This window comes from Populus nigra, chromosome 4, assembly GCF_951802175.1.
Source record: "Populus nigra chromosome 4, ddPopNigr1.1, whole genome shotgun sequence".
In the NCBI taxonomy this organism is placed as follows: domain Eukaryota; kingdom Viridiplantae; phylum Streptophyta; class Magnoliopsida; order Malpighiales; family Salicaceae; genus Populus; species Populus nigra.
The window spans coordinates 14,983,694-15,011,359 of record NC_084855.1 but is presented as its reverse complement, the minus strand read 5'-3'; the positions used below and the strand labels follow the sequence as shown (position 1 = coordinate 15,011,359).

At 32.4% G+C, this 27,666-nt stretch overlaps 3 protein-coding genes across 5 annotated transcripts; 2 read left to right on the top strand and 1 right to left on the bottom strand.

The window, feature by feature from the left end:
- Nucleotides 1-1,096: 1,096 nt before the first annotated feature.
- On the bottom strand, nt 1,097-4,164 carry LOC133692259 (uncharacterized). Of its 2 annotated transcripts, XM_062113070.1 has the most exons (7): nt 3,795-4,164; nt 3,530-3,629; nt 3,278-3,373; nt 3,083-3,135; nt 2,124-2,172; nt 1,654-1,701; nt 1,097-1,402 (listed from the first exon to the last, which is right to left on the bottom strand). In XM_062113070.1, exons 1-7 carry the CDS (start codon nt 4,052-4,054, stop codon nt 1,319-1,321), a joined length of 690 nt encoding a protein of 229 aa, XP_061969054.1. In that variant the 5' UTR covers nt 4,055-4,164; the 3' UTR covers nt 1,097-1,318. The 2 variants fall into 2 exon arrangements, with proteins under 2 accessions (XP_061969054.1, XP_061969055.1); XM_062113071.1 differs by lacking the exons at nt 2,124-2,172; nt 3,083-3,135.
- A 13,657-nt stretch (nt 4,165-17,821) lies between these two features.
- Nucleotides 17,822-22,493, top strand: LOC133690704 (uncharacterized). Of its 2 annotated transcripts, none has more exons than XM_062110964.1 (8): nt 17,822-18,332; nt 19,595-19,628; nt 19,728-19,967; nt 20,291-20,380; nt 20,632-20,697; nt 21,832-21,923; nt 22,056-22,103; nt 22,198-22,493. In XM_062110964.1, exons 1-8 carry the CDS (start codon nt 17,989-17,991, stop codon nt 22,313-22,315), a joined length of 1,032 nt encoding a protein of 343 aa, XP_061966948.1. In that variant the 5' UTR covers nt 17,822-17,988; the 3' UTR covers nt 22,316-22,493. The 2 variants fall into 2 exon arrangements, with proteins under 2 accessions (XP_061966948.1, XP_061966949.1); XM_062110965.1 differs by lacking the exon at nt 17,822-18,332 and adding an exon at nt 18,903-19,467.
- Nucleotides 22,494-26,553: 4,060 nt separating this feature from the next.
- Nucleotides 26,554-27,234, top strand: LOC133690753 (ubiquitin-ribosomal protein eS31 fusion protein-like). Its single transcript, XM_062111021.1, has one exon. It carries the CDS (start codon nt 26,636-26,638, stop codon nt 27,104-27,106), a length of 471 nt encoding a protein of 156 aa, XP_061967005.1. The 5' UTR covers nt 26,554-26,635; the 3' UTR covers nt 27,107-27,234.
- Nucleotides 27,235-27,666: the final 432 nt, after the last annotated feature.

The following is a 27,666-nucleotide window of genomic DNA, read 5'->3' as shown; positions in this document are numbered from 1 at the left end:
TCCTTTCAGCTACTATATGTGCTCTGCATTCCTGTGAGACCCCCCTGTTTAAACATGTACCCAATGCATGGGTTTAAAAACTGTTTTGTATTTTAGAATGAAACATTAATTCCATGTTTCACTTTTACGAACCCTTGATTCATGAAGTGGCTAGCATACTCAATTCAACTTGCTTTGTAATTTTAATCTGCCAACCTACCCACCAAGGAGCTTTGACTGGTGAGTATAAATTTTCGTTTTGATGCCTTGATATAAATGTTTTTAAAATACAATTATCGAATATAAGGGCGCTTTCAAAGAAAGACGTACACAGTAAAGCGAGTTAAAACTTAGAAAGGCTGATATCATCTGTGGGCTCTCAAACGACTCCTTCAGCGATAAGACTTGAGAGTATTCAGATCCTTCAGCGATAAGACTCGAGAGTATTCAGATGTTTAACACGTTCGTTGACATAACCTGACTCGAAACTCTCAAACAGGGAATCAGAATGACTTTGCTCTTCTTTTTTTTCCTCGTTTGAGCGAGAAACACTGAAGATCACCGCGAGAATTCCAAGTTCCAACCACAGCAGAGCTGTCACTGTCACTATATTCATATCAACAACTGTTTCCCAAAGCTAAGAGCTAAATCAAAATGGAAGTGGTTCATAAACATGGAAAGCTACCAGTGCTGATGGAGATAAGAATTTCGGAATTTTGGAATTTTGGTTAGAGCAATATAAGGGCTATAATGGAGATAAGAGCTGCATAAGAAACAAGGGAGAGAAATTAAACTGACCAATTCAGTTTTTTGTTGATACTATCAAAATCAACAGAAGCATCATATGAAAAGTTCCTGTAGGGTTAGTCTTAAGTTAGCCACCTTTCCATGATCCCCTACAATGAACGCTAATACAGGTGTGTTAAAACTATTTTTGAAAACGTACAGAATAAAAAATGGGACTACAAGTTGTCTTTTCTTTTGTTCTTACATACGTCAGAGTGGTAAATTTAGCAGTTCAGTAACATGGGTAAGAAGAGAGCAAGAAACAGAAGTGTTATTTAAATAACCTGCTCTTATTGAAATTAGGGAGTGCTGCCAACGGAAGGAAAACTCATGCTTATAACACGAACTTTTCATTATTTGTGGAACTGATCAATCATCCAAAGTAAGGTTGTGAATACAATCAATGGCAAATTAATAACAGAACTTTACCCTTCTACAGGGAACCATGCTGCCAGTGAAAGCGAATCATATTGTTTCTGAAAATATTCCATCTGAAAAAATTGTCGATGATCATTAAACATGAGTTCCAGTTACCCCATTGGGAGCAAAGGTTTCAGTCAGCCAAAGTGTTTTTTGCAAGTTTCGCAAACCTTTCCAAACCCCCTCTGAGTAAGCTGTCAAGCAAAGGTTGCAGTGCCTGCAAAAATCACAATAAAGTAAAACAGACTAATCCCTCACTGCATTGCAAGTGTAAGGACATGTCCTTAAATAAGACAATTTTCCATCTTCTTCTCGGCTGAAAACAAGCAGCACGGACGCACAAGCATGCAACCGCACACCCACTTAAAATGCATGTTACCGTTCATTGTATACTTTTTTGCAGGCTAAGTATGTGGTGCTCCTTTCAGAGTAACAAAATAGCATCTAAATGGAAGGAAGAATGCTTACCGTTGCCACAGGAACCAAAAGCTCGGGAACTTCATATGAAACCGTTAGCTGAAAAGGAAAAATACAATTATAAGGGACTGAGCTAAGTTTTAATTGCAAGAAAAATGAAACATCATGTTCTTTTCCTTGTCATAGACTCACAGAGCCACATATTACTATCCCAAGCATGAGAACATATACTGTCAGAGACGAAGGAGGAAATCTTATCAGATTTATTTTTCTTTCTCATTCTAAGGTTCTACTTAGAAGTGAAATTACATAAGCATACTCTGGCGAGTTTTAGAAACCATGCAGAAATGGCAATCTTATCAGAATTATCTAGTAGATCTCTTAAGCAAATTAACAATCCAATTGATCCACTAAACTGAGGGTGATGAACTGTGATTATAATAGTTGATAATTAATAACCGTGAATGGTGTATTCATGAAGATTGAAGTTATTGAACTGAATGCTGTATATGGGAGCTCACTTCTACTAGACATGATGAAGGACCTTTAGGAAAAAATCGAACGATGCCTCTGCGAAGTAAGAAAAATGTTAATTAACATTCTGCTATCATGCTAAGGAAAATGAAATGCCATCGCATTTTGCAAGGCATTCAAATATGAACAAAACAGTATGATAACTCTTTCATGACAAGAATCCTAAGTTATATGGGCATGGATTAGTTCAACAGTGTCAACAATCACACACATTCCTTACAAGCAATCTGACACTCAAATAGTCAATGCACATGAGATATTCTTCCCAGCTAAATTCGTGAAAACCCCGCCGAAATTGGTGTTTTCTAACAGCATCAGGTACAGCACTAAAAATCATCAACATGTAGCAATGAGAATTTGAAAGACGGATACAAGCAAATCCCCAGAAAAAATATATGACCTGAGCAGGTAATAGAGAAAGCAAATTGATATGATGAACCGACTTCAATGAATTAGATCTACTAATCTATGTCCATATTAGGGAGAGTTTCCTAATAGAAAGCCCCAAAAAAAGTGCTTGCTTCAGCATCACTAAGCATCTACTAGACATTTACAAAGATTAATGGCGCCAATGCAGATTCTATATGTTGTTTTCATCAATAATTTAGTCCCAGATGAATTTTTATCTTTTCATGAAATACACACACACACACACACACTTGATAATTAGCTATTTACTGCAAGTTATTCAATTTCAAGTCACGTTAGTGTATCAACAAGATTACTTTAACCACAGGCAGCAAATACAACAGGCGAGAGCTTTTCCATAATCTTGTGATGGTAGTATATTTCTGTGGAATAAATTCTTGGACATCTTGAGCTGAAAATTTAGCAAAGGAAATCTCATATTCTCATTAACTAATCATACAATGGCTAGAAGGTGTGTTCTTGATTTTCGAGATAACGAGGTAATCGTGAACTTTTGTTACCTGCTCTTTGCAGTTACCTGTTAGGAAGACCTTCCAGAGATCTCCAATGAATTTTCTGATTCGGAGTTGGCTGCAACAAGTTGAACAGAGAATAATAATGAAAGGGAACATAGCAAGGAGACCTCGATTTCACCTCTGATAACGTAGCGAAAGCATCATGCGTCCATGAACAATTAGTGAAAATGTTTCCATACAATACAAAGGATCATTACCTGCATATTTCTAGCAAGCCAAGAGTATTCAATATTCTGACCCAGCGCTTCATACTTCAGTGACCACCGTGATAGGTCGGGTTTGTCTTTGAGTACCTATTAAATAGAATCAAACACCAACTTATCCTAAATGCACACATTTATGGCTATAACACGTTCAAGACAGATCAAGATTTTATCTAGATCATTATACAATAAAATGAACATTATTGATTCAAGATGAAATAATGAAGCATCAAAATTATTGCACACCTGCACAGATGAAATGAAGGGCATCCAACGAGGAATTGATTCACGATCTGAATAAAGATTATAAGCCACCCCAACAGGCACGTCAATCTCCATCTTAACCCTGCATTTAAACTACAGTGTGTTCACAATAATCATTGAAGAACCACTTTCAAGTTTCAACAACAACATACTCCAGTTCCCAATTATTCCTACAGTTTCACAGCCCAACAAAATTGGAAACAATTAGTTAAAAGCAAAGTACAATGAAATACTGTTGGTATATTACTTGCAATCTTGCCACTCCATGACTGGAGAAGAAAAGGGCTTGAACCCAGTAAGAACCGAGTTTCTCTTCGAGTAACCATATCCATATTGGACTTTACTGATAGATGATGATGGTGGTGGTGATGTGATTTTGCAAGTGGGAATGGAGTTTGATAAGATTGCCGCGCTCTTGTTTTTAGTGGTTGAGAATTGGCTGTGGCCGAGAGAAGTTGGGGTTGAAAAATGTGCAATGGCCGTTGCGGCAGCAGCAGACATGATCATTGGCTGATCAGCTGAATTTATTTAGTTAATTCTTTTTTCTTTTTTTTTTTGCTGCTGTTTTTATTATTACCAGAAAACAGACTCTGAAGGATAGAAGAAGTGCATTTGCCTGTCCGAACACCATATCCACAGAGTTTATTATGGGGTGAATTGTTCTTTAGTCCCTAGATGTTGACCTTAATTATAATGTAGTCCTTCATTTTATAAACCTCATCACGTCATCCCTTGATTCTTGCTATTCTGACAGTAGCTTTAATAACAGACATGGGTATTTTTTGTAAATCCAATTATTTTCAAACATGAAATGGTAATATAAAATAACGTTCATGAATCAGGGACTAAAGAGCAATTAATAATATATCATATTTGTTAGATTTCTCGGCCTGAAGATATTCTGCCACGGCTGTTTTTCTTGGAGACCGATAGATCATGGGCCAGCCTGTGAATGTGTTGTCATCCAATCACAATTCACAAAGTTAGGGGAAGCCTTCAACTGTTGGCCCAGGTAGCATTGATGTACGAGCAAAATTTAATAAAGGGTGGATAAAATTTGATTTTTTTTATGTTTTTAAATTATTTTGATTTATTGATATCAAAAATAATTTTAAAAAATAAAAATATATTTTTGAGTGAAAACACTTTAAAAAAAAATAATTACCATACTCCCAAACACCTTTAAAATTTAAATAAATTAACAAAACCAATCTGTCTTACAGTAACATCACAAGAGTTAGCTAGGACGGACATGGTATTACACGGTTAATTTTATTGATATTGATATTTTTTTATTTTTTATCAAGTAAAAAAATTTGATATTTATAAACTATTCAATTTTGGATATAGATATTCATAACTATTACTTATTATTCAATAAAAAATAAAATAGTTAATATATGTGTGTACGTGTGTGTGTCAATATTAAGATATGTATATATCATATCATATTGAAAAAAAATATAAATGTTTTGAAAATATATCTATGTAATATAAATATATATATTTTGGGTTGGGTTTGGGTTGGGTTTGGGTTAGGTTTGACAATATCTATACCTTATCTATTACCTATCGAGTACGGTAACTATCCAAAAAATACTCATATATTTTGGCTAGCATCCATTTAAGTTTGAATGAAGTTGTCATCCCTAGAGTTAGCAAGGGTGTTTTTCCTTTATAACACTTGTTAGAAAGTCTTAAAAAGATAGCATGAGTGAAAAACAAGATTTTGAGAGTTTGAAAATTTTAAAAATAAAAGAGAGAGAAAATATAAAAAAATAAAGAAAGAACTAGATCTCGAAGTTATATTGAAACTCTAATGAAGACATCCCATGATCATTGAAAAAAGCTTAAGGAGAAGAATTCACAAACATCAAAGAAAACTTCTAATAGTGGTCGGTGTGAAACACATGTACCCTCGAAAGCTTAAAATATTTTTTTCACCAATTTTGGCCCCAAAACACTTGATAAACATCCTTATAATCTTTGAAAAATTATCAAGCCAACGCCAAAAAAAAAGAGCTCAAAAACACAAAATAAAATAGAAAAAAAGTTTTCTCCTTTGACACAAATATGTTTTTCTAGGCAAGATGAAGGTTTTAAAAAATCACAATCAAACTCTCCTCATTGAATGAGATTTGTTGACACTAAGAACGATGAGTGTTGATGTTATAAAGTGGCCCAATTAATGATTTCTCTCTTCTTAGTATTTTTAGGTGAATTTCTCTCTTCTTTCTCAAGCTTAGAAACTAAAAAAACGAATATAATAAACTTTTGCATCAAAATAAATTTTTTATGAATTTGTTGTGAGAAATGTATTTCTTTATGATTTACATTTCAGTTCTCTATCTTTCAATTTCATATTTTTTTTTCCATAATTTCATGTCTAATCTTATCTAATTAGGTTAGAGAAGGATATAATTGCAAAAAAAAAATTCTTTACTATTCATATAAACAATAAAGAATGTGGGAAAATAGGTCTTTTAGTACATGGCATTCAAATCTTCAATTTACATTCTTGCATGCACATTAAGATGAAATAAAGACATCCAACTACTACATCAATCTTCTTCTTATTTACATGCTTAAAATGTATAGACTATGACAAAAGCAATATTTGCAAGTACTTTAGGTTGGGGGTAAGCTTTAAATTTTTTTAGACAATTTGAATTATGTGCAACTAGGATACATGAATCTAATTTCCTTTTTTATTTGTAGGGGTATCTAAAAACTGAAGGAGAATTTTAACATTATTCATTTTAGACGATACTAACTTTTACAACATATTTGAAACCTTTTGAATTAAATTTAATTAAGAGATTTTAATTAGATCTCTTGTTTGAAATCATTTTTAGTGTTAATTATTCCAAATAAAGTTCAATCTCTAAAAATAGTATAAAATTAAATTATAAATCAACCCCTCTAATTTACTATACTAAAAAGGATAAATTAATGTTAAAATTAACTTCCCAAAAATACCCATCAATTCTTTTGAGAGACTTTTAAAGGAAAAAAATAAAGATGATGAGAGTAATATAAAAGCAAAATGAATTGAATTCTATATCTTCCAAACATATGAAATCAACTTATTTATCAATTGAATTCAAATTAAATAATATAATTGAATTCAATTATAATAAAAAATTGATTCTAAATATCATGTTAAGTCTTAGATGTTGCCTAGCTTAATATAGACAAATAAGGAATGATCAATATTACACAGTCTGTTTGATCAATTTTTTATCTGATTTCACTATGATCAAAACAATCAGGTAAATATTCGATCTAGTTTTACTTGAATCAAATATGGGTGGAGGGTTCATCTAATGTATTTTTATAAAACCTATATATAAAAAATAATTATCCAACTTAGCTAAATTTTACTTAATAAATAATAAAAATTATTTATTTGATTTTTTAAAATTTATATAATTATTGTTATCATTAGAATACTATATTGCAAATATTATAAAAATCAATTTAAGTTTCTAACTTTATAATTGATGTGCTAATTTATATTTATAAAAGGATGATTAATTAAGAATATATGAAACTAGTATGTAGTGTAACTTAGTATTATATAATAATTTTATGTTATATAAAAAACTAAGCCATGCGGCATTTTCATTATAGCATTTTTACTATGCACTTTCTCACAAATTATTGTGGATTAGAATAGTTAATGTTTTCTAATTTTCAATCTGGTTCTCAAACCCCTTTTTTTTTCTCCTTAATTGAGCCATTTCAAGCTCAATTTGGCATCCAATTGCATACTTTTTTGGAAGGAAGGGTTGAATTAAAAGTCAAAGGATCAAAGCTAAAATGATAGGCCACGGCTTCAAATCTTGGTAAAAAAAAATTTATTTTGATCTCCCATCTTTTTTGGTTTATCGATGACCATTATTTTAGTTTTTAGAATTTTAATTTTGATATCAAAGTTTATTTCTCTTATTTTTCAATTTTGTTTTGTGAGAGGAAAAAAAGAGGACTAGCATATTCTTATTTATAGAGAGAAAGTTATATTTGACTCTTGTTTCGACCATTAAAATGGTAGAGATTGGTGTCAATGGGCCCATTCGATGAGGGGAGTCTTATATTGGTTATTTTGAGCCTTTATCTTGCCTAAGAAAATTTATTTGATTTGAGTTGTTTTTTAAATCCGATGGCATGCATAACTTGCATCGAGAGTTTGACTCAAGTTCACTTGTTTTTTTAAAAAAAATTGGGTTTTTTTTAATTTTGTCTTTCAACATTGAATTAATTTAAGATTTAACTTCTCAACTTGTTTCTTTAAAGATTATCCTTGTAATATTCATGTGTTGACCTAGAATGACCTATGTTGATATAATGTGTTTATTTTTTAATGTTAGATAAAAATATTGTCAGATATGTAGTTGATTTTAAATTCTTGGTTAACGTCCTTTTCTTTTTTAAAAAACATATTAGAAATACCTATGTTTTTTTTTATTGAAGAAAAATTTTACTCCAACTCGTGGCATAGCATAGACCAATGGGTTAGTCAAGTACTGAGTCGTATATGATGTAACATACATTCTTTTAAAATATATGATATAAGTTCATATAACATATAATTCAACCATACATACATTACAAAATAAACTAAATGAAAAGGGAAAAAAAAACAGTTTCTTTTGGTCTATGAAAAATTATTTGTTTAGGTCATAAAACTTTTTTTATTCAATTTTATCCTCTCTTATTATGTTCACATGATTTTAAACCTAATAATTTTCTTCAGATCGTTTGCTACATTGTATTTGCGAAGTAAAAAAAAGCCTCGATGTTAAATTGAAGCTCAATTTTATAAAATTTTATTTTATTTTATCAATTAAAAAAATCAAATAATAGGGATCAAATTTAACATAGAAAAAAACCATAACCCATTTTTTTCTTTTTCATTGGTCATCAATGCATAAAACTACAATTTTTTTTTTCTTTTAGAACCTCTAGACATGTTTTCGCATGCTCGTGTGAAAATCATAACTTTTGATGAAATGAGTTTTTTCCAGTAATTATGCACTTTCAATGACCTACTAGCCAAAGTTTTGGAATTTTTTTTCTTATTATTGTTGCATTCTATTAAATGAACTATGCTACTAATAAAAAACATTTTGTTGTAAACCATAATTACATTAATTATAACAAACAGGTTAAATAAAAAAATAACATTTATCATCTATAATTTTATTCATTATCTTTCTTGTGAATGTCTATTTTTATTATCGTATAATAAAATAAAAAATATATTCTAAAAAGCAAAGTTATTAAAATTGGTTGGGTCTATGATCTAGGTCACAAGTTCGGTAATTCAATCTAAAATATCATCATTTTAATATATATTTTTTAAAAAAGTTAAAATAATATCTTTTAGAATTTGTTTTTTAAGTCAAACTAGGTTATGATCGGGTTAACTGAGTCGGTGGTTAGCCTGCTAGGCTGATCAACTCACATCAAGTTAACTCCCACCCAATTTAATTTTAAGCCTGGGCTGGTCTAGGTGGAGAGGTTTCCAAGTTAACCCTCATATCAAATTTAATAACATTGCCAAAACATTTCTCGTTATAATGTGCGACCAACTAATTAGTGATTTCTAAATATAAAAGACATATTGAATGATTTATATAAATACAACCATACTAATTACTAATGATCTATTGCTCACTATAGATCACCAATATTCCTAATGACATGATTAATTTTATATGGAAAAATTAACTTGGTCTTGCATAGTTTAGTTATCATTATGGTTTGCCTCTATAATTTTTTGAATTACAGCTTATATCTTACAGATTATAAGTTGTGTAATAATTTATATCCTAAATGACACATGCTATAAAGTGTTTAAAAAATATTTAAATTATTTACATGATTGTCATTATATTCCAAATAATGACCAAAGCATATATTGCATTAAAATAATGAAATTGTCACTTAACTTACTTGCCTTGAAAAAGAGAAAAATAAAAAAAACTGCCGAAAACAACTCCCTCTATTTTACCAAACATAAAACCCTAACCACCTGCATTCACCATACTCGCTGCCAAAAACACCAACTTCAGGCTAATAACTTCCTTTCATATGCCCTTTTCTTCCATCACCTTCACAATTACCATGCAATCCTCCAACCTTTACTTCACTCGCCGTAAAAAATCCCAACTTGGGACAATAACTTCCATCTTCTCTACTTCTCTCTTTTTTATTTTCTCCACAACCACCACGCAATCCACCAGCCTCCACCATACTAGTCGCCAAAAACACCAACTTTGGCTAACAACTTCTCTCTCACATGACTCTCTCTCTCTTCCATCTCCTCCTCAACCACCACGCAAATCTTTTGATTTTGATTAATAGATGATTTTGATTTATTTCCTATTTAACAAATGAAAAATAGTAGTAGTGGATGCAAAAAAATAAATCAATGATTAAAAATCCTCTCGTAAATCTTTTAGTGAGTCAATAAGATCAACCACTAGATGTCGCTCTCATTGGCCAAAATCACCAAATACACTATGCTAAATAAAAAGAGAGCCATGAAGAGGTTTATAGGACCTATTGATTAAAAGGAGCATTGTTTCCTTTTTTTTTTTAGTGATGTTTAAGATAATAGAAATTGAAGAAAAGTTTTATCTTTTAAGCATCAAGACTACTACTTTACAAGTTGCAGAGATTTTTACTCAATTTAACAAGCAAAAAGGCAAAGGGTATTAGGTTTTGATTAGGGTTCACAAACTGTGTTTGTTATGAGAAAAGATAGAAATTGTATCTGAAAAGAGAGAATTTTGTTGAATTAACCTATCATTTTATGGGTGTTTTAGTTTATTATATATTGAGGATAAATTCATATTTTTATTTAAATTTTAAAATTGTGTTGACATAGGATATAAACTATAATTTTTAAAATTATAGAGGCAAAATGTAACTGCTAATTTACTATGAGTAGGGTACAAATATTTTTCTCATTCTATATTTTTAATAACATATATTAATTTTTAAAAACAATTTAGAGAAATAAGATATTTGGTAGAGCATATAAGACTAGTTGTTTTCATATTTTATACTTTTAACCACATATATTAATTTTTAAAATAACTTAGAATAACATTTGGCAGGGCATATGAGATTGATTGCACTAATTTATCATAATGTGATTTTGAGGTGTTATAAGAAATTTAAATAAAATTTCTATTTTTAAAAGGAAACTAAGTCATAACCAAAGTCTCGTGGAATTTGATTAAAAAGATACAAGTCTAAATGTCCATTTTTATATGTAATGGGCTGATTTGTAAATAATATAAATGATTATTATAATTACAACTAGAAGTTAGATTTGTATACGTTTTAATATTCAAGTTAGACTTGGCAGCCTATAAGGTCCAGGCGTTTTAGGTTTGACAAACATGTCAAACCTATGTCATTGTGGACTTGGCAATTGTCTTGGGTCTGGCAACCATATCAGATTCACGTTACTTGCCAGACCTGTATTTACTTGGGTCTGACAAACATCGAGACCCAAGTTACTTGCTGGCATGGTTGCCAGACCTAAGACATTTGGGTCTGACAACCATGCCAGACCCGTGCCTAAGTTTGACATTATTGCCAGACCCAAGACTCTTGGGTTCGGAATGGTTCCTTAACCTAATTAACATGGGTATGACATGTTTGACAGACCCAAGTAAACGTGGGTCAAATATGTTTGTCATACCTAAAGATGCTGGACTCAAGTAGCCTGGGTTTAACTTGCATGTCAGATGTGCGACTGGGTCTGGCAACCTAGTATGTTAAACCCAAGCGTTTGAGTCTAGCAACCACGTCAGACCCAAGGCACTTGGGTTTAGCAACATGGCATGCCAAACCCACGCGTCTTGGATATGACATGGTTATCAGACCCAAGTAAACCATACCAGGCCCAAATGCCTGGGTCTAACAACCTGGCATGATTGCCAGACCCATATGATATTTACAATAAAATCAAAGGGGGGTGTGTGTGTGTGAAGAGAGAGAGAGGAGGGGAGAAGTGTAGTAGAGTGGGGAAAAAATATCAGCATTCAGTCCAAGACTATAAAAGCCTTCAATATAGAAAAAAACATTAATATGAAGAGTCACAACCTCACACTCTATCCAATATTCGGAAGGGAATATGTGACCTGATAAACAATAAGGAAAAGTTTATTTTAGTTTTTCGTGGTTGATAGTAATATTATTTTTAAACTAATTTTTATGTATAAAGATTTAATATCTCATGCCACATATATATAAGGATTAATGCTCAATTTTGTGATCTTTTATTTTTGTTATCATATAGTTAAATAAAGAAAATTTTGATTTTTTTTTATTAATCCCTATAGAGTTCAAACTCGGTTCACAGATTTGACATATTAACCCAGGTTATTCGATTCACGGGTTTGGCATGATTCCCACCGAACCTGATATGTTTTTTTTTTTAAGATTTTGGTCCTCAATTTATTTAATTGATTTTTTTATTTGATCCTTTATGATTTATTTTTATTTGCTTTTTACAAAGTTATCACGGTTTCAAACAAACATCTATTTTAGAGTTAGCACTCGATTCACAGGTTTGGCATGATTCTCATCGAACCTGATATGTTTTTTTTTTAAGATTTTGGTCCTCAATTTATTTAATTGATTTTTTTATTTGATCCTTTATGATTTATTTTTATTTATTTTTTACAAAGTTATCACGATCTTAAACAAACATCTATTTTAGGGTTAGTGCTTGATTTTTCAAGTATCTATTTTTTATCATATAATTAAATAAAAGTAGTTTTTAAAAAACAAAATTATTAAATCTAGTGGAGTTCATTACCCGAGCCACGGAGTGACCAGGATCGATCCAATCTAGCATCGTCTTAATATTAAAAAAATATTGTCATCATAAAGTTTTTTAAAAAGTTAAGTCATGTTTTACTTGTCATTAAAGTTGTTTTTGGAATCATGAAATCGATTAATTCACATTGAATTAATTTATACATAATTTAATTGGAAACTTGAACTAGATAAAAAGTTAGGTTAAAAATTTTTTAAATTTACTTGCTTTGCCGAGTTTAATAATAATATCAACAAATTTTTCATACTGTTAATATTTTATTTTATATTTAAATAAATTTAGTTTGACCCTCGAAGAATCACGAAGAATAAACTTAAGTTAAAACTAGGGGTGTTCAAATTCAGTTCGGTTCGGTTTTGACCCGAAAAAAACACCCAAACCGAAAAAAATAATAAAAAAAAAGAGACCCGAAACCGAACCGGAACCGGCCGGTTCCGGTCCGGTTTTTTATCCAAAAAACCGGACAAACCTATAAGCTTATTTTGGGCTTTTTAATAGGCTTTTTAATGGGTTTTGTAATGGGCTTCTAATGGATTTCTATTAGGCTTACAATTAATATTGATATTGTCTCATTTTCTTTGAAGATTCCAAATATATTTAATTTTTTTACCCCTAAATATTCATTTATATGAAATTATTAATGTCAATCTGTTCAATATACTTTTTAACTTACTAATATTTTTCTACTTCTGAAAAGTTTAAATAAATAACACACACTCACAATCACACAACAATAAGTTTAAATCCAAATTACAAACCATTGCCTTCAAAGGGCTTAACAAAAAAACAACAACTAACATTACATTATCGTAAAACACTCCAAGCCACAAAAAATAAATCTTCATGTGCACATCGTCTCAATAAAAAAGCACTTCAAGAGCATTGCACTTTGATTCCTGAAATTCATAATCTAGAATTATAACATGATAAATTAAATCAGAAGATATAAAAATAAAAAAAGATATTTATACCATATGAATCACAATTTGTGAACTAATTATCATCCGTTGCTAAATGCAACTTTCCATCAAATTCTACAAAATAAAATATTAAACATGTTAGAATAAAAATGTGTTAATTAATAAATCATAAAATAAAAGATGTAAGTTTTTAAGAAACATTACCTGATTCAAGGTTTTCGTAGGTTTCAAAATCATTCATCAAGGTTGTATTATCAACTGGAATTGGACCATGATGCAACCAATTTTGACAACAAATAAGTGCTTGAACTGTTGCTGGAGATAGAGAACTTCGAAATTGGTCGAGTATACGACCACCTGTGCTAAAGGCTGATTCGGAAGCCACTGTGGATATAGGAATAGCCAGAACATGTTGTGCAACTTTCGAAAGTATCTTATATTTTGAAGCATTAATCTTCCACCAACCCAAAATATCTAATTTATCATCATTAGGATCCTCACAACCATCAACCAAATACCTCTCAACCTCATTTCTATTTTCCACACTATCTTCCTCTAGCAAGTGCCTTTTGAACCGAGCTAAAGTGTTAACATCTATCTCCATGTCATCAATAGCATCATTAACATCTTGTTTATGCCTATTATCATCTACCACTTCATCGGCTTTCAAATAAAACTCATACAAGCTCACCAAATGATCTCTCACTTTTTTTGTTAGCAATTGTGCTTTGTCATAATCATACAACTCACCAAAACAAAATTTCACATATTTCAATTTAAGACGTGGATCCAAAACATTAGCCACATACAATAAAAAATTCTGATTTGCTCCATAACCCCAATACTTCTCAAACTTACTCATCATGTTCATCGCCATTCCACTCAAAAGATTATCTCTACTTTTACACAATTGCAACAAGTTTGTATACATGTAAATCAATTCATTGAAGAAAGAATTTGATGTAACATGCAATGAGCCAGAAAATTTCAATGTAACCATGTAAAAGATCTTTAAAAACTTCAGCAAAGTTCTAGCATTTTCCCAATCCTCCAAACTAGGTGGCCCTATGTTTTTTTTATTCCCCTTTGAATCAACCTCCAAAAAGTAACTCACATACCTAGGTTCACTTTGACCTAACCTCACAAACACCTTTTCAAACTTTTCAGCAGCTTCTAACATAAGATAAGTTGAATTCCATCGAGTTGCAACATCCAAACACAATGATTTCTTACACTCTATATGCAACTTTTCTGCACACTTCTTAAATGCAAGTAGCCTAGAGGGTGAAGATCTCACAAACCTAATTGCATTTCGAATCTTAACAACCGAAACATTCATCTCTTTCAAACCATCACATACAATCAGGTTTACAATGTGTGCACAACATCTAACATGCAAATGTTCATTTGACAATATATTAGTTGGCCAATCTTTCATCACATTCTTTAAATATGAAAGAGTAACACTATTAGAGCTTGCATTGTCTATTGTAACAGTTAAAAGTTTATCAATCCCCCAATCTAACAAACAATTCTCAATAACTTGACCAATTGTCTCACCCATATGATTGGAAACTTGACAAAAATTCAGAATTTTTTTATGCAAATTCCATTCATTATCAATCCAATGAGCCGTTAAGGACATATAGTTAATGTTTTGGATTGATGTCCATGTATCTGTTGTTAAGCATAATCGTTGACCCTTAAGAGCTCTCTTTAATCTTTCCTTCTCTTCAACATAAAGTTTCAAACAATCTCTCATAACAGTGAAACGAGAAGGAACGTCAAATCTAGGCTGCAAGGTCCTAGAAAATAATCTAAGTCCCTTACCCTCCACAAAATTAAAAGGCAACTCATCAATTATAACCATTTTTACTAGTGCCTTTCTGCATTCATCATAATCATAACCTATTGCCTTAAGAGTTCCCACACTTCGATCTCCTAATTCACCCCCTACTTTATTAGGTTCTAATAACAAAATTTTTTGCTTCTTATCAACCACAAAAAGGAAACTTTTTGCATACTTTCAAATGACTCCACATATTACTTGTCCCATTAATAATAGTATGACATGCATAATCCTTTCCACAATAATTACATTCAGCTCTAGGGGTTGTAGGATCACCATCAAGTTTTGTAAAATGATCCCAAATTTGTGACCTTTTTTTATCATCAACATTTATTTTCCTAGATACAGGGACTTGAAGTTGTTTACCTTTACTATCCGTGGTGGATCTTACAGTAGTTGATGTTGGGTTAGTGTTTGAAGCTGGGGCATTGGTTGATGTTGGGGTAGTGCCAGTGGATGAAGCATTTTGATTTTGAAGGTTTTCCATCTGTAAATTACCAAATGCAAACATGTTCATTATCACTTGCACAATTCTTTTCAGCACTTAATAAACACATATTAAAATCAGTTTAAAAATTAAAATGAAACAAATATTACAGAAGTCAAGTAACATGTCAAAACAAGCTTAGAAAATGTGCCAAAACAAGCTTAGAAAATCTATCAATTGAGGAAAAATAATTACAGAAGTAACAGAACAATGAATACAAGAATAACATGATTTTAATGACTACAAAATGCCAATCAAGATCATCCAAAATAGAATAATGAATACATTGTACAGAATGACAGAGGTTTCAAACTAAGAAACAAGTTCAACCCATATAGGAAAAAAAAATTCGTTATCCAGTGGTTTCAAACTAAACCAAAATTCATCACCCAACAAAATTGATTAAAAATAACAATCCAATATCTTCCTAGCAGGGAATGAGCACAAAAAGTCTAAAACCAAAATCATTACTGCAATTAATAAGTTAATGTTGAGCCTTTAATTAAACTAGGAGAATTTAAATGATTTTATATGACTAATTGAATTCTGTAATCTGTTAATTAGGAAAGCCGAATTAAGAAAATTTACTTCAGATTAACTTTGTTTTAGGAAATTAATCATGGAGGGGGAGAAAAGCAAAAGGAGGAAAATCAAATACTAAGTACTTTCTGCTAATTACTGTGATATTTTACTAATTAATTCTACTAATTTATCTATCCCAGCTAGTGCTGTACATCATGGTTAAACAAAAATGATCATGGATAAGTAGAGTACTGCTAGCTATGGAGTTCAGTAGGGAAGAAATCATAGGCAAACACAGTTAACCGTCAACAAATCATGGATAGAAAGAGGGGAGTCTCTATTCTACTGTGTTAATTACTATTTTCTCTTAAAGGGTCCAGCTACATATTACCGCCAGCCATCACCTAGTTTACAGTGGACCAGTTACCTGAGTTTTGCAAAAATATTGATGAAGAATTGACACTGGGCTCAAACATATTATCTAGCATATTTAGATAAAGAAAACCAAAGCCACAAGAGTACGGTACTATAAACTATAAAGCAGTGTAATCTTAAAAGTTCATGCAATTAAAACTCACCGGTTTTGAGAGGCTCGGTCTGATGGAAACACCGAGTCACCGACTGTGTTGATCCAGTGGAGACTGAGGAAGAAACGTGTAAAAAATAAGTTTAACTGTATTTAAAATAACAATAACCTTAACCGAATTAATTAATTAGAAAGGAGAAAAAAAATTAAAACTTATTGGTTTTGAGAGGTTGAGGAACCGTCGGTCTGATGGAAACACAGACTATTTTGGTCCAATTGAGACTGAGGAAACGTCGATCGTCGATCTGTGTTTATGTTTTCTACGTTTCTTAGTCTAAGGAGAGTGGACAGTGGAGAGGGAGAGGCGAAGAGGCGAGAGTGGACGGGTTGTGGGTGCTCTGGTACGGGGACGGCCTTAGCGGAGGCCGGAGAGGGTGGGGGGCGAGGGGGTCGTGAGAGGAGAGATTGAAATGTTTAGGTTTAGGGATTGCAATGCGCACAGTGGAGTGGAGAGTAAACTGGACGGCGCGGCTCGATAAAATTTTCTATTTATACTAGGGACCGAAATTTTTGAACCGGTCCGGTCCGGTCCGGTTAACCTGGTTTTTGCACTACAAAACCGAAAACCGAACCGAACCGGGGTTTTTTCTACATAATCTAATCGGTTTAATCGGTTTTATTTTTCGGTTCGGTTTTTTCGGTTAATTTATTGTCGGTTTTATCGGTTTACTCGGTTTTTCGATTTTTTTAAACACCCCTAGTTAAAACCACGGCTGATCTGTTGCGTCGGCTGCTTTTAGCGCTTGGAGCTCACCAGTCTCCGGTCTCCAGTCTGCAGTCTCCCTCCACCATGTCAGCCTCGGGCTCAAATTTAACTGAAGCACTCAATACATTGCGGGTGGCCAGGCCTTGAGGGTGATAATTGTAGGACCATTGTAAGCAATAACAAAGATGCGAGCTAAGAACGATATTCTACATTGGACCTCTTGGGCCTGTCCCATCGCATCAGTTGTCTTTACCTCTCACAATTTTCTAAAAATCCTGATAATTAGTCACATCAGCTACCTTCATCTTCTTTTTTTAACCAAAGCATTCTGTACAAAATTTTCAAACCGAACAGTCAAACCTAACTCTCCCTCATCAAACCTTCCAACTTTTCTGTTCCATCTAAACAAGTTCTCAGATGCAATCAATGGTGGTGATATTCAGCTTTCACTTCAAACATTTCGACTTCTAAGGTCTACATTGTAGGAAAGGTCCAAGTGGTTGTGTCTATGGCACTAGTCATATATTGGTATGATATCGTATGTTTTGGCATTGTTGCTGCGTCTTTTATTGTGTCCCTGTGGGTTCTATGGAGGAGGGAACTCGCCTCAAAATGTGACGATAACTTCTTATATCAGAGCCTCCTCGTGGCTCGACCGGATATTAATGATCGGACCGTGCTTGCAATGCCAAGGAACCATGTTGGTTCTTCCCAGCTGTGGACTAGTTGCTGGAAAGGGGTGCACCCAGGGTGGCTCCTGGCTACTCGTTTCATCTCCTTCCTGGTCATGGCTGGACTCTTGTGGAGGGATATCGTGGACTGGGACGCCACCATATTCATTTACTACACAGAGTAAGTTGTTCTTGATTAATTTTAAATCCTTTTTTATATATAACTCCATATACCAGTTGATTTCATCGATCGAAAATAAGCCTCAATAAAGTAAACTGAAAGAGAAGGGGGAATTATTGGTATGAATCTAAAACTTGTCACTTGAGAGTCCCAATTGTTCATCATATAAGAAAAACTATTGGTTTTACTACGTAGATTCATGTGATTACTAGCAATATTGCAATACACATTTCACAGAATGTCAAGTCTGTCGAAAAATTCGTTGTGTGAAGCTACACTGTGGGAAGCTACTCTTCACAATTTTATAAATATAATTCTTTTTTTTTCGAAGAAAAGAAAAAAAATGCAATAATATTTTTTAAAACTTTCCGGTGATGAAGGATTCATCTCAAATTTCCATCCACAACAGATGCTTTAGCATCATTATCTGTTTTTTTTTTTTTTTGAAAAAAATAGAGGTTAGAGTGAATTCGAATAGTTTAAATTTTTTTATTTTAAATTATGTTTTTGTGTTTTTATATTATTTTAATGTACTAATCTTAAAAAATAAAAATAAATTATTTTAAATAAAAAATACTTAAAAAATAACTGGAAGCATGATACTAAATCGGGGTAAAAATAACAGAATTGTTTGATTTTTTATATAAAAAAATAAAATGGTCTGAACACAAACAAGTATAATTAAATGTCTCGAGGACTAGAATAACAAGAAAAGGGCCTGAAGGGCCCTTACCAGCAAAAGTGGGCAACTTTGACACATACAAAATATTCTGGTTATGTAGCCTCGTCTTCTCATTTCTCATCTCAAGTGGTCAACTCTCAAGACAAGAACCACTTTGGTTTGGATCCTGTATCCATCCATGTCTAATACTTCAGAAGGACTTGGGTACTGGCTCCGATGGCAAGTCCCAGTTTGTGCTTTAGCTATCATCTGCCCATCTCTTCTTTCCTTTTATATAATCAAGAAGGCAAAGACAGAGCCGCTGTACATCCATGATCTTTGGAAGCCACGCTGGAGATGTCTTAATCCTCTTTGGCTTCTCTTTTATAGATTTTTCGCTTTTCTTTGCTTGTCTCCCATGCTTTATCGGATAGTTTACTTAGATGGTGCTTTCGCCTTCTATTTCTACACTCAGTAAGATCAATACCCCAAAAGCTTTGCCAAAACTTTTCCTCCTCTACAGTTCTTGATTCTGAAATTACTGTACAGTAATGTCAATATGAACTGGTTCCTGATTTTAGTTTCTAATTTATCTGCGCAGATGGACATTTATGTTGATTATGATATATTTCGCGGTATGTCAAACATTGTAGCACTATTGTCTCCATTTTATTAACTGTTTCGAGTAAGGACTAATACTTGTTCATTCGCTCGGCCACCATTTTCTTTTGTAGCTGGGCACTGTGATATCTGCATATGGATGTTGGGTGTCCTTAAAGCAACCAGCTGTGTCTGAACATGGCGAAAATTCTGTTTTCTTGAAAAGGGATGTGGAAGAGGATGGAACTGCAACCTCTATAACTTATAAGGAGAAAAAGAGTGGGGGTACCATCAAGTTACGAAGTCACTGTGCTGAGGAGGCAATTCGAGAAAGAGCTGGATTTTGGGGATACCTTATGCAAATTATATACCAGGTTAGTCATCAAGATTTGCTTGCTTCTTATGTGTGTATGTCATGTATTCGGCTTTCTTTCCTTGTAATAATTCCTCAGCACTTAATGCCTTTCTTTACACCCAAACAAGTTTCTACAGGCGGCATTGTGTTGCAAAATTCACAAAAAAAAAAACATGCTTGCAGTTGCTCATAGTTCTGTAAACCCTCTTGAATATACAATAATGAAGCCAAAATGTGTGCACATCATGGGTTTACAGGCCTTTCAGTAGTGCTTCATCGATTTAGAAATGCCTTTCTTCTGGTTGAAGTGAGCTTATTTATATTTCTCTTCTATTTTAACAGACTTGTGCAGGTGCTGTCATCCTAACGGACATTATATTTTGGTGCGTTATAGTCCCTTTTTTATCAAATACGCACCTTGGCCTCAATGCGGTGAGAATCCTCTAATGAACTGGTTTTAGCTCATTTTGGTGCCTGAAATCTTTAATTTATTGGAGGTTTTGTTGGGTTTAATTCTCTATATGTTAAGCTTACAGTTTTCCAAGATCTATGAACTGTCTCTGTACATTGTTCGTACTGGTCCGATCATACAATCTCTTGGAAATGCATGGAGCAAAATCATTACCTGCTTCAATTCTCTGGTGGAATTCTTACTTACTTTTTGATGTTCTCGTGCTTTGCAGTTGATGGGTTGCATGCATTCTCTGAATGCTGTTTTTCTATTGCTAGATACCGCTCTCAATAGCCTTGTAAGTATTGCACTGCTAGAAGTGGAAGTCCTTTAGTGAGACTTTACATGGATTCCATGGCATCAATTTGCATCAACGTCATCACTGTTTTTTCTTTTACATTGGAAGAAATTTCATAATAGTCTATGAATATCTAGATATAATATATAACACAGTTCCCTTGGAGAACAATGAATCCAATAAGGAGAACTTAAAAGAGAGCATGGCATTGTTAGCAAACCAGTCTACAACTCCGTTAGCATTTCTACTAATGAACCTAAAACACAGTTAGAAAGCCTGGAAACCATTTGCCCGATATCATCCACTATTGAAGCAAACTTCCCAATCTGGAATCATATTGATATTTGAGACTGCATTGACAGCTTGTGAGGAGTCTGATTCTTTGTCAAAAGAGATCTATGAGATAATTTCACTGCTTATTTGATTGCTAAAACCTTCTTCAGCATAATAGAACTGCAGAGACCCTCGTAAACACTCGCATAGCTCATAATCCATAGGAAAGCCTGCTAATTATACCAATCCCTGAATTCCCTAGAAAGGAAACATCACGGTTCAATTTGAAACCTTAAAGCATGGAGGAATCTGTCTTGGAGGAGCGTACAGGTTTCTGTGAACAAAAGTGCTCTAAGTTTGAACAAATTCCTCTGCATCCATCTGCTGACCTCGGAGATTAATCGGTTTTTCCTTCAAGAGCCAAGCTGTTTGTCTGAGCAGAAATGACTCATGGGAGCAATGAATCCCTTTGTATATCCAGCACTTAGATTGCTATGAATCTTCCACCATCAGTGTTTGAAACTAGTGAAACCAATTCTGTTTAGGCTGTACCTGAGATTACTAGAGAACCAGGTGTGATTACAAAAGACTCTTATTCCTTGCATATTTGACAGAGAGGAGCCTCCACCAAACTTGTTCGTGTAAATTTATTGACTAGGGAACAATATGCAATCCTTCACAGCCTTCACGTGAAATTCCTAAATTTTGCGAGTGAAAAATAACTGCTTCGATAGAAAGTAGAGGGTAATGACTTAATGGCTCTGTGCCTTTGTCACCCAATACGTTTATCTTTTGCTGTAAAGTAGACGTCTTCGGATCTCCTCCGTGGCGATTAACCCTATGTCTTGGTTTTTCTTTCAGCCATTTCCATGGTTCCGCCTTGCATATTTTGTGCAGTGGAGCTGCCTCTATGTCATTTTCCAGTGGGTTATTCACGCATGTGGTTTTACGTGGTAAGCATAATGTTTTCTTTTTCTTTTCTTTTCTTTTCTTTTCTTTTCCAGTCACTAGATAAAGAAGACATGCTTTCTCTTCTTTTTTATTCTGGTTCAAGTACTAGTAACACTTTTGTGCATCTTTCTTAGGTGGCCATATCCATTCCTCGAGCTTAACACACCTTGGGCTCCTTTATGGTATATTGTTCATCTCACTATCTGTTTTATTTTGACTTTGAATTTTATCACATTTAATATAAAAAAAAAAATAATGATTTTACACATCCTGCAGGTATTTTGCGATGGCTGTAATTCACATTCCTTGTTATGGAATATATGCACTGATTTTTAAAGCAAAAAATACGATTTTTCCCCGATTGTTCCCTCGTGCTTTTGTGAGATCATACTAGTTTCTTGTTTTTTGACACCCAACTGCTGTTAAAGGTGATCTCAATTTTGGTTGTACGTTTATTTATTTGAAGAGGGAACACTCGTCCATTCCCTCAAAAAATTGTTTTTTATGGACAATTTACAGTTGGATGGATGAGTATTGTCCTGAAATGAAACTCTACCTGCCACCGTTCGCAAGTCTCTATTTCTCTTCTTTTTTACTAGAAGGAATTCCCTACTGGTAACTATGTAAATGAGCTACAATATGGAAAAAAAAAGCTAAGATTTCCCAAGCTTTTGCCCCAGAAACAGACCTTTCAGATTGTTGGGTTCTGAAATTCATACCCATAATGAAAATCATAAATTTCAAGTAACATTCAGGATTCAGGAGTCCATAGGATTCTGATAGATAAATTTAGAGTTAGTGAGGGATTTATTATCTAAAAATCTGATTTTTTCTGGTTTTGAATAATTTTTTAAAAATTGGGTTGTCCATCTTCTAATAATAATCTACACGAACCACCAGTAAAAAATTTTCTAAATTTTTATTTAGGAGGGATTGCTATGCAGTGCTAGATTTTTATTTTGTGATTTGTATATTTTTTCTATCTAATAGATAACTCTATAAATAAGAGGCATAGTTTTATATTTATAAATAATTCTAAAAACTCTATAAATAACAATACTATTTGCCTATTTAAGGATAATTTTAGATAATTAATCAATAAAATCTCTACTTGATTATTCCATAACAATATATTTTAGTGCTTAATTTTTAAAATTATTTTCAATCAAGTCACACTTATTTTCTAAAATTAATTTTTATTAATGGTTCTTAATATATATAACTCATTAGGTTCCTAATATGTTGACTCAAATCTAAATTATAGTTCTAAATAAATAGAATTAAATAAATCAAAAAATTTAATTTATTATTAATTCAATAATTGATTAATTTATATTTGAAGATTAAGTACACCGTTTAGCAACGTGTGATGATTATCAAATATTAGAAAAATTATAAAGTGATTTGACTTAACTTTTCAGTGATCGGTATCTCAGTGTAATTATTATCATTTCTTTATAATATTATGATTTAAATATTTTAGCATGGAGTATGTCTGTCATGTCAAATCATATTTGTTCGTAATATTATAATCATTGATAATTTGAATAAAGTTTGAAACTCTTTTTAAATTTCATTCCACCTTACGCAAAGATTTAACAATCAATACTATTTGAGAGCATGTGAGATATTTTTTCTAATTCACCTAAGGTGACGAATCTTCTCATGATCATTCAAATAATTCATATAGTTTATATTATATCCAATGTCTACTCATTTGTTACATCTATTAAGATAACGTGTAATAAGATCAAAACATAACAATCCATATATAAAATAACTTAGTGATCTCAAGTCTAAGAATTACTTACATAACTGTCATATAAGTCTTTCCATAGACACAAGTGATATCTCCATATGGAATTCTCATGTGGGTCAGTTCAGTGTACAAGTATTATGACAAGCACCTACATATTAGTTTTAGGCATTCCTTATACCTCAGCTTATGAGAGCAATTGTTCTTTTCTTAATGAAAAGAACATAATATGTATTAATCTCTATAGCTCTAATGAATAACTAATATTTAAGAGAGTATCGACCAAGAATATTTTATGAACAATGCTTTGATGCAATAGGAATCTCATAATTATAATAACTTTATAATTTTCTTTGCAAAATATTTTTATCTTATGAGCTTACTTTAGATTTATGAATCAAATATTAGATTCATTAATTTAATATTATATGAATATTAAAGATAAATTAAGTTCTTATTAATAATAAATATGTATTTACATGAATATAATAATACCACGTGTAATTAACCTATAAGGCATATTAAACTTAAAATGACTATTGAAACCTTGATATGAGATGGAGCAATGAAGATGAGCTAATTTTATTAATTATTATGAATGCATGACGTTTTAATCAATTAGGATATCAATATAAATAAGTATATGAAGATCAAAGAGGAGAGGAAATGAAGAATGTTTGGCTTACAAAGAAACATGAATGGCAATTTTACAAAGCAATAGAGAATATCAAACTAACTTTCTTGATAAGCTAAATCCTAATATGGATAATGATTTATAAATCTCAAGAAAAAAAAAGAACTAATAAGGTCACTAAAGACTTTTATTATAAAAAGTCTTTTAGAGGTTGAGAGGCCAACAATGTTGGGTCTTAACAACTTCAAAACCTGTAAAGTAAGTTCTTTTATAAGCTTGGAGATCTTCCAATGTCCAAGTTCAAGTAGGAGAGGAGGTTTTAGTAAAGTCGTTAGTATACGTGTTTATTTATGAGTAGTATTTAGGGTTAGTAAAACTATAAACGTGTGTGTTTATTTATTAAGTAGTATTTAGGATTTTAATACATGAAAAAGTTCTTGCCTTATCTTAGGAAAGGTTTATATGGCCTTTAACTCATGTAAGTGCGTTTATACAATGATAAAACAATCAATGTACTTGTTATTGATAGTTTTGGAATACCCAAAACCGTTAAAGCTATTATCAATCAATATGCTTGTTATTGATAGTTTTGGATTACCCAAAAGCCACTAAAGCTACCATGATTTTAGGTTGCATGGGCGATGAACTATTGATGAAAGTTGGATCAATCCTTGGTGTGACAAGTATGTATGTATTGTCCTCTCAACTTGTTGCAGACAAACCAAGTTTGATAAAAAAAAGTTACATGTTCACATATACAATGATTTGGTTGAGGGTTGTATTATTTGAAAGGTTTCTTGTGAGGTCATGGACCATGGTTACTAAAATACAAGTTGTCAATGCACCTTGGAGGGTGGCAGACTTTAGAGGTGTGTTAGAGCCATCGAGACACCATGAGTCGAAATCAATGACATTTTTCATTGAATATTGAGTCACAAAGGCATCCTCAAACCCAAATTGAGATCCATTATCATACAAGCCATGTTTATCTATTTGTATTCGAGTAAATTTAGAAACCTATAAAGAATTTGGGCATAAATCAATACCTGATTCAATGTTGTTTGAGCATTTATAAATTGTGTTCAAAGAGTGTAAATCCTGAACCAATTTATGCTCTTCACAAAATTTTGTTTGTTTTAGGGAGTGTTTTGAGATTGTGGTTGTATAGTGTTTTTGAAAAGTTTAAATGTTTTTAGTTTTAAATTATATTTTTATATTTTTTTTATTGTTTTGATGTACTAATATCAAAAATGAGTTTTAACAAATAAAAATATATATTATTTTATTGTGTTTATAAACAAAAAATATTTTAGAAAATAATTTTTACTACATTTTCAAACAGTAACTCTTATTTTTTATTGCTATGGTGTACTCATTTTGCTACATGAACTTCACAAAATTTTATTTATAAAATATCATTTCTTCCTTATTATAAAATCTTTTTTAAACATTGTTTGCATTATTCAAATAATGCATATATTGTAGAAGTTAACTTTATGACATAGACATTTAATAACAAAAAATTTCAACGTTGTCTTTCATATTTATATCTAAAGAATCAAGAAAGAAAATATACTTTTTGACCATTGGATCAGTCATTTAAGGTTATTACAACCATTTCTAAATTATAATTGTACATTGGGAAAAAAAAAAAGAAAACAAAACTATTCATAATTTTATAGTCCATGACTTATTTGATCTTGCATTAAACAAATAAAAAAGTTGGTAATTAAAAATATGAGAATGGCTGTCTCCAAATTATGACAAAGTTAAAAGGAATTAAAAAAAATTGAGATGAGAGGCAACTTGCATTATTTGTCCAAGTTTTAATAATAAATATTTATGGTTATAATAAATAAAAATAATAATAAGTTATGGGAATTAACAAGGGTAACACCTTCCATTCTAAAAATAGTTGTGAGTTTGCAAAGTTGTAAATTGTAATTATTAGGTATGTTTGTTTTTATGGTTTAATTATATTTTTGAAAATTTTGAAATTTTATATTTATTGTTTTATTTAAAATTAATTTTTTTTATTTTTTTATATATTAATATTAAAAATAAATTTTTAAAATGATAAAAATATTATTTTAATAAATTTTTAAATAAAAAATATATTAAAAAATAATTCTTGGGTTAGGAAAAAAAAGCCAAAATCCACGTCCCTGCAAATAACAAATAGCTCTATGGACAAAACCGTACTTTCACGCCGTCAAACCCAAAAAACCCTAGTATCGGTACCATCCTCCTCAAATACCCCTCCCTCATACACGCCACCGGCCGAAACAGTCTCTTCCCATTCTGCTTTGCATCTACAAGCGAAGATGCAGATCTTCGTGAAAACCTTGACGGGTAAGACAATAACCCTCGAGGTTGAGTCCTCAGACACGATCGATAATGTCAAGGCCAAGATTCAAGACAAGGAGGGCATCCCACCAGACCAACAGCGTCTCATTTTCGCTGGAAAACAGCTCGAGGATGGCCGCACGCTTGCTGACTACAACATCCAGAAGGAGTCCACTCTCCACTTGGTGCTTCGGTTGAGGGGTGGTGCCAAGAAGAGAAAGAAGAAGACCTACACCAAGCCCAAGAAGATCAAGCACAAGAAGAAGAAGGTCAAGCTTTCTGTCCTCCAGTTCTACAAGGTTGATGATAGCGGCAAAGTCCAGAGATTGAGGAAGGAGTGCCCTAATGCTGAGTGCGGTGCTGGAACTTTCATGGCTAATCATTTTGATAGGCACTACTGTGGTAAGTGTGGGCTTACCTATGTTTACCAGAAGGCTGGTGGTGATTAAGCTTACTCGAATGGTTCTTTAGCTTCTTTTTTCGTTTTAAAGTATCGAAGAAGGATTTTGGCCAATTTCTCTATTTAGAACATGTTTGATGTTGGACATAATAGTTATGTTTTCTTGGTAATGGTTAACTATCCGTTTGTGTTTTTTGCCCTGTGGGTTTTGTCAGCTATGTTTTTGGTTGTGTTTGATCTGCTTATTTATGTGATTAGTTTGAAAGGAGGCAGAATCTCATGGGGGTGCCGATTTGTTAGGTTAAATCGAATGGAAGTGCATGTTTTTGAATTTTTCAAGATTTAAGGTTTTTGAATGGTCATGATGAGCCCTGTTTCACTCTGATAAGGTAGCCAAAATAAAAGCCGAAAGTGTTTTGGGCTTGATGACGAATCACCGAGCTTGCTTAGTGGTTCTGTTTTCTAATGGGTTAGTTCTATTATTTACACTTTGATTCATCTTCTTTTTCCCTGTTGTTCATGGGATGTAGCAATGGCCTCCAGCTATGTGCCGAAAGCATAAATGTCAAAAGCTTTCTGAAATATGCTTATTCCATGTAAGCATTTCAA